This window comes from Tachysurus fulvidraco, chromosome 1, assembly GCF_022655615.1.
Source record: "Tachysurus fulvidraco isolate hzauxx_2018 chromosome 1, HZAU_PFXX_2.0, whole genome shotgun sequence".
Classification (NCBI taxonomy): Eukaryota; Metazoa; Chordata; class Actinopteri; order Siluriformes; family Bagridae; genus Tachysurus; species Tachysurus fulvidraco.
Window position 1 is genome coordinate 16704890 of NC_062518.1, and position 7500 is coordinate 16712389.

Here is a 7500-nt window from a genome sequence, read left to right on the forward strand (position 1 = left end):
AGAACGTGACGGTGTGTGATCAGTGCAGGTTGTGTACACATGTGTGTCTGCTCCTTTCACCAGACTCAGTGTGTGTGTGTGTGTGTGTGATCAGTTGTTACATGCTGCTGCTGCTCTCTATCGGTGGAGAAACGTAACACTTAAACAGAACAGTGACATCAATACCAGTTAAAGCCATCAGTCAGTGTGAGTCTCACCTCGGGGTTGTTCTGCTGGTTGTTCTGCTGGTTGTTCTGCTGGTTGTTCTGCTGGAGACTCAGGAACACTAAGAGTCTGAACCAGAGCTTCAGGAGGAATTACAGTACCAACAAAAACCCCTTTGGGGAAGTTAAAGGCCTGTTTGTGGGGCAGAAAGAAGTGATTAAACCTCCAGTGACCTTCATCGTACTGACATGACTAAAGTGCATAGGACAGAGTTCACATGTCGTTATATGACTTCCTTTATATTCACCATATGTTATAATTATATAGAGGGAAAAGGAGGGAATCGATGCTGTGGGATAAACAATAGAGAATTTGTTAATGGTTTAATGGCATGTTTATGACATCAGTGAACATCTGATGTAAAGTAATAGCACTATGTAAAGAGGGTGGATATGGATTATAACACATTATAGCCCATGTAAAGAGGGTGGATATGGATTATAACACATTATAGCCCACGTAAAGAGGGTGGATATGGATTATAACACATTATAGTCTCTGTAAAGAGGGTGTATATGGATTATAACACATTATAGTCTCTGTAAAGAGGGTGGATATGGATTATAACACATTATAGCCCACGTGAAAAGTGTGGATATGGATTACAACACATTATAGCCCCTGTAAAGAGGGTGGATATGGATTATAACATATTATAGCCCCTGTAAAGATGGTGGATATGGATTATAACACATTATAGCCCCTGTAAAGAGGGTGGATATGGATTATAACACATTATAGCCCCTGTAAAAAGGGTGGATATGGATTATAACATATTATAGCCCCTGTAAAGAGGGTGGATATGGATTATAACACATTATAGCCCCTGTAAAGAGGGTGGATATGGATTATAACACATTATAGCCCATGTAAAGAGGGTGGATATGGATTATAACACATTATAGCCCATGGAATGATGGTGGATATGGATTATAACACATTATAGCCCCCGTAAAGAGGGTGGATATGGATTATAAAACATTATAGCCCATGTAAAGAGGGTGGATATGGATTATAACACATTATAGCTCTTTACTGGAGCTGTTATAGTCTCTCTCTCACACACGCTCTCTCACACACACACACTCTCTCTCTCTCTCTCTCTCTCTCACACACACACACACACACACACACACACACACACACACACACACACTCTCTCTCTCTCTCTCTCTCTCTCTCTCTCTCTCTCACACACACACACACACACACACACACACACACACACACTTACTTATTATTTACATACACATACACATAGCGCTGCATTTAACCAAACAGGAGAAAACACAAACAGGGTCCATCCTCTGTCCCCCTACACTGCCCCTGGGGTGCAGGGGCATAAGTTTACACCCCTTTGTAGTGCACGTGTTTATCCAGCATGTAAACAGCAGTAAGTTTATCACTAAAGCACTTCCTCACCTGAACGTCTGTGGGTTTAACAGCTGATCGTGTTGGTGTGATGTTTACAGGTGATGTTCGGATCTGTTCCTCATCATGTAGCAGAGATGAAGCACTTTTCTCAGGTCTGAGCTTCACCGCATCGTGGTGACGTTTCTGTCGCTCTCGCTTTATTTTCCCCATTTTGTGTCGTATAAACGTGTGAAGTGTTTCTGTAGGGCTTCACACACGCGGCGTCGGGTTTATTTACACGTCACAGAGTTCACTACATAGTGAGCAGAAGCCGTTATGTATCACTACACTGTAGTGAGCTAAAGTAGTGACCTGGACAATATTTGGGCTGCTGCTACCTTCACAACTTTGTGGTGCGACGGTTAAAAGGGTCCGGAGTAAAGCGGAATCTGTGACTTCGGTTCCTGTGCAATATTGTTCCGCTTCTGTATTAATTAAAAAGTCTTTTTATATCATTCAACTACAAATTACACGTGTTTATATTTATACAAATAGTACATAAGGAAGTGCAGAAACAGACAGACCGGACAGTTGAAGATTGAAAAATGACCAGATTTCTTTTTTCAAAAATTGTCCTTTTTTTTTTAAATTGTGTGTGTGTGTGTGTGTGTGTGTGTGTGTGTGTGTGAGAGAGAGAGAGAGAGAGAGAGAGAGAGAGAGAGAGATAGATAGATAGATAGATAGATAGATAGATAGATAGATAGATAGATAGATAGATAGATAGATAGATAGAGAGTGTGTGTGTGTGAGTGTCTGTGTGTATGTGTGCTTGTGTGTATGTCTGTGTGTCTATGTATGTGGGTGTGTATGCATGTGTGTGTGTGTGTTTGTGTCTATGTATGTATGTATGTCTCTGTGTGTGTGTGTGTGTGTGTGTGTGTGTGTGAGAGAGAGAGAGAGAGAGAGAGAGAGAGAGAGAGAGAGAGATAGAGAGAGTGTGTATGTGTGTGTGTGTTTGTGTGTGAGTGTGTATGTGTTTGTGTGTGTATGTATGTGTGTTTATGTCTATGTATGTGGGTGTGTATGCATGTGTGTGTGTTTGTGTCTATGTATGTATGTATGTCTGTGTGTGTGTGTGTGTGTGTGTGTTCCTAACAAAGTGGACAGTGAGTGTAGATAGATAAGTAAGTAAATATAAACACATTTTTAAAACAAATATGATGAAAATAAAATAACTTGATAATTGATCACTATGGTGTGTAAATGGTACGGTGTGTAAATGGTAAATTGTGTAAATGGTACAGTGTGTAAATGGTAAAGTGTGTAAATGGTACGGTGTGTAAATGTGTACAGTGTGTAAATGGTACGGTGTGTAAATGTGTACAGTGTGTAAATGTGTACAGTGTGTAAATGGTACGGTGTGTAAATGTGTACAGTGTGTAAATGGTACGGTGTATAAATGGTACGGTGTGTAAATGGTACGGTGTGTACGGTTCTGTGCTGTTTAGGTTGGTGTTCTATAATAAGGTTGGAAAACTGTCTGGAATCTTAATCAGGCTGGTGATGATAAACAATTGAGCTTAAAAGAGCCGGATATCTTCATCATAACAATCACATACAAATCACAGACACATACTCAAAATGATCTTTATTCCTGTCTGTGTGGCAATAAACACATGATCAAGTGGAGTCACGATTCCTTTAGGACTCTTTATAATAAACCACAAGAACAGCAGAGCGTATAAAAATAATACTATTGAGCAGCAGTGTGAGGATACGAACTCAGACCTGATACCATTAAACATTCCTCTAATAGCAAAGTTCTGATGATTTGTTTATAATCTAATCTTCTAAATCTTTTATCACTGGTTGTGTGCAGTATATGAACATCAATTCATCCAAATCGGTCAAAAATAGTAAATATCAGAAGACGGACTATTGTACCTAGGGCACAGAAACGCTGCCTTGTCAGGAATAAAACATACAGGCAGCTCTTTTTAATACCACAATATCGCGTCAAATTTAATATTAGCACGTATCTTATTAATACTTACGTTAGGAAGTCTGTGCAAAAAGAAAGTATTTGGGACTTCATGATGAATCAATATTATTAACTGCTGCTAATTTTAGTGCTGTATAAGTGATACAGGATGTGTGGGGATGTTTAGTCTCGGTCACATGCGTCAATGTATTCAACACAACAACAAACACTGTGTTTGATGAAGATTTGTTAAAGGTGCGGTCTCCGATGTTTGAGAAATGCTTCAGAAAACCGAGTCGGGCCGACAACAAAACAAATACAAAACAAACGTGTAGACAATGATCAGAAAGGGGCGTGTCTTGTCGATATAGGCGGAGAGAGTGTTCAGTGTGCGTGTGTGACACTAGCAGAAAGCGATTTTAACATCGACATGGAGGATAAAAACAAAGAAGGAAAGAGAAGAAAGACTTACGATAAGGCAAGAAGTAGGACGTGTTAATATAGGATCAGCTTTCCAGCGCTGGAGAGAACTGAAGGAGCAGGAAGTTGGACACATATTCACAGGTTGGAGTTTCCCGAGTCAATAACTCCTGAGCTAAATGCTGTTACTACACAAATAACACCTCTTTTCTATCGTAGTAATGTAGAGAGGAAGCTACAACCGCGTTTTGTGTAGTAACAGCGTTTAGCTCAGGAGTTTTTGACTCTGGAAACTCCGACCTGTGAATATGTGGCTGACTTTACTTAAGACGCTGAGGTGCTTTTTTCCTTCTCGATAGGTGAGTAACGTTGGTTTTGCTTTGTTACATAGAACTAATACATGCCTTTGTCCTTTACATGATTATGCTTGTGTGTCATTTTTGCTTGTTTGTTTATCTACAATCGTTTTGTTCTTCCCTTCAGCTATGATAAAGACACATCTCTTTCTGTTAGTCGCCCGGGTTACGTATGTAACACGTATGGGCGGAGCTATCGATACAGGGGTGGGACCCGTTTGGGTTAGGGGCGTGTTTGTTTTGGTGATTTTATATGTCAACATTGGCTTTCAAAAATCGGAGACCGCACCTTTAAGTGTGAGTACAGAGTGATGTAAGGTGTCAGGTCTATATTTATATTGAGTATATTTATATTCTCTATATTGTATGTTTTCTCTACAAAACCTCAGAGACACACCGACTGCTCCAGATCCAAGCCGTAAGTCACGCGATCATAAAGTTAAGATCTAAAATAAGAACGTTGCTTTTCACACTTCACAGTGCTGCAGAACAATCGACACTGAAATATTGTATCCAAGCGGTTTTCTGAGTGTATGGGGGATATAAAAAGTAAAAACGTTTGGCGCACTATTATAACTCGTACATCTATAGAACATAAAGCTACACAATATAGTTTTAACAAAAATAAACAAACAAACAAACAAACAAACAAATAAATAAAGCACCTGCTGTAGTTACAGTTCTGTGTGTGTTTGTGTGGTAACAATGATGCCGGATGAGCCGGAAGACTTGGAGTGTGTGGGCTCTGTGTGTCTGTGTGTGTGTGTGTGTGTGTGTGTGGGTGTGTGTCAGTGTGTGTGCGCATGTGTGTGTGTGTCCTCTGGAGACAGTCTTTCTACTCGGAGCAGGTGTTAAGTTGCGTCTTTAATCCTGATGTGAATAAAGAGTGAGGATGGAGGGATGCTGGTGCCGTCCTTGGACAGGAGGTGAATGTGACGATAACCTGAAATTAAAAATAAAATTAAACTAAAATCTATAAACTATACTAATCTATAAACACACACACACACACACACACACACACACACCTTGCTGTATACAGGACAAAGGCAGTGTGTACTGTCCTACAAAGTCGTTCTTTGATGTTTTGTCGTAATCCTCCACCACAAAGCGCACCAGAGCCAGTTCAGGTACATGAACAGTGAAGATCAGTGTGTCGTTCCATGTGGGGTTAAAACCTGCAGGGGGACGAAGACGAAGTGAAACAGAGCGAAGGGAAACGCAGGAAACAGAACTGCTCTGAACTGAGAGAAACACAACACAAGAGTAAAGTGACACATGGTGTGTTGTGTAGAATTAGTGTTGTGTTAAATGTGACACATGTTGTGTAGAATTACTGTTGTGTTAAATGTGACACATGTTGTGTAGACTCAGTGTTGTGTTAAATGTGACACATGGTGTGTAGAATTACTGTTGTGTTAAATGTGACACATGGTGTGTAGACTCAGTGTTGTGTTAAATGTGACACATGGTGTGTAGAATTACTGTTGTGTTAAATGTGACACATGGTGTGTAGACTCAGTATTGTGTTAAATGTGACACATGGTGTGTAGACTCAGTGTTGTGTTAAATGTGACACATGGTGTGTAGACTCAGTGTTGTGTTAAATGTGACACATGGTGTGTAGAATTACTGTTGTGTTAAATGTGACACATGGTGTGTAGACTCAGTGTTGTGTTAAATGTGACACATGGTGTGTAGACTCAGTGTTGTGTTAAATGTGACACATGGTGTGTAGACTCAGTGTTGTGTTAAATGTGACACATGGTGTGTAGACTCAGTGTTGTGTTAAATGTGACACATGGTGTGTAGACTCAGTGTTGTGTTAAATGTGACACATGTTGTGTAGAATTACTGCTGTGTTAAATGTGACACATGTTGTGTAGAATTACTGCTGTGTTAAATGTGACACATGGTGTGTAGAATTACTGTTGTGTTAAATGTGACACATGGTGTGTAGAATTACTGTTGTGTTAAATGTGACACATGTTGTGTAGACTCAGTGTTGTGTTAAATGTGACACATGTTGTGTAGAATTACTGTTGTGTTAAATGTGACACATGTTGTGTAGACTCAGTGTTGTGTTAAATGTGACACATGTTGTGTAGACTCAGTGTTGTGTTAAATGTGACACATGGTGTGTAGACACAGTGTTGTGTTAAATGTGACACATGGTGTGTAGATACAGTGTTGTGTTAAATGTGACACATGGTGTGTAGACTCAGTGTTGTGTTAAATGTGACACATGGTGTGTAGACACAGGGTTGTGAGTGTGTTACTAGAGGACCGTTATTTTCGATGTGGCGTGTCTCCTGTTTGGCCTGATCCTGAGGGACTCCATGAATCTCCACTCGCACCAGTGGGTCAATGATGGAGCCTTCCTTCATGTTCACCTTGGGCAGCTGCTGACCACTGATCACCTACACACACACACACACACACACACACACACACACACACACGTCCCTACAGTGTCATCAGCCTCATGTACAGATTTTAGTATCACCCCCAATCAGCAGGACGTGTACCTTTACACTGAGTGAGACAGGCGTGTACCCGTCCCGGTTAAGTGGGTGTTCTGGGTCGAACCTCTTCTCTGTGTGTCGCATGAACGGCGGCTTGAGCACATAACCACAGCGTGCGTTCTGACTGAACAGACCGTCGTTCAGATCCATCTCCACGCCGGCCGTCTGGAAGTTCAGAGCCACTGAGGGACGAGTAAAGATGTGGATTTAGATCTGGAGCTATGTAGAATGTACAGAACGTGCTCCAGTGTCTCCTTAACTGTGGATGGAATGAAATCATCTGCTCACCGATTTGGCACCCTGCGTTCCACATCTCCTGTGGGTTAAAGTTGGACGAGTCGGTCCTCAGGCCGCTGGGGTAAATCCGGGTCAGCTGGCGTGCGTTATGTAGCACAAACTCTGCTCCTGTTACAGACAGAACTCTACTAAAACACCGAGGAATTTATTTGTTGGAAAGCAAAAACATGGTCGTCTGGTTCTCCGACTCGGACACCGTAATAAACGGCGTGTTTAAAATGTAGGTCCAGATGTTAAACCATTTCACCTCCTTCCTTTATGTGTTTCCTGGCTTTGGACTCGGTGAAGGACGACACTTCGTAGAACCTGGAGTGGACACGAGAATGTTTGAAGCCGTTGAAGCGTACGCTCCTGCAGTACACCA

The 7500-nt window shown here is 41.3% G+C and overlaps 2 protein-coding genes across 2 annotated transcripts in view; both read right to left on the reverse strand.

The window, feature by feature from the left end:
- Nucleotides 1-1985, reverse strand: part of slx9 (SLX9 ribosome biogenesis factor) — a 9167-nt gene extending 7182 nt beyond the window's left edge. The window contains exons 1-2 of the mRNA XM_027160764.2: nt 1627-1985; nt 198-336 (exon numbers count right to left, since the gene is read on the reverse strand). Of these exons, the coding sequence (XP_027016565.2) occupies nt 198-336; nt 1627-1788 (301 nt within the window). The 5' untranslated portion in view covers nt 1789-1985. The remainder of the gene's footprint in view (nt 1-197; nt 337-1626) is intronic.
- A 2519-nt stretch (nt 1986-4504) lies between these two features.
- plcd4a (phospholipase C, delta 4a) overlaps nt 4505-7500 on the reverse strand; it is a 16450-nt gene continuing 13454 nt past the window's right edge. The window contains exons 11-16 of the mRNA XM_027160809.2: nt 7384-7500; nt 7128-7244; nt 6843-7021; nt 6602-6734; nt 5343-5492; nt 4505-5257 (exon numbers count right to left, since the gene is read on the reverse strand). The exon at nt 7384-7500 is cut by the window's right edge and continues 40 nt beyond it. Coding sequence (XP_027016610.1) covers nt 5166-5257; nt 5343-5492; nt 6602-6734; nt 6843-7021; nt 7128-7244; nt 7384-7500 — 788 coding nt within the window. The 3' untranslated portion in view covers nt 4505-5165. The remainder of the gene's footprint in view (nt 5258-5342; nt 5493-6601; nt 6735-6842; nt 7022-7127; nt 7245-7383) is intronic.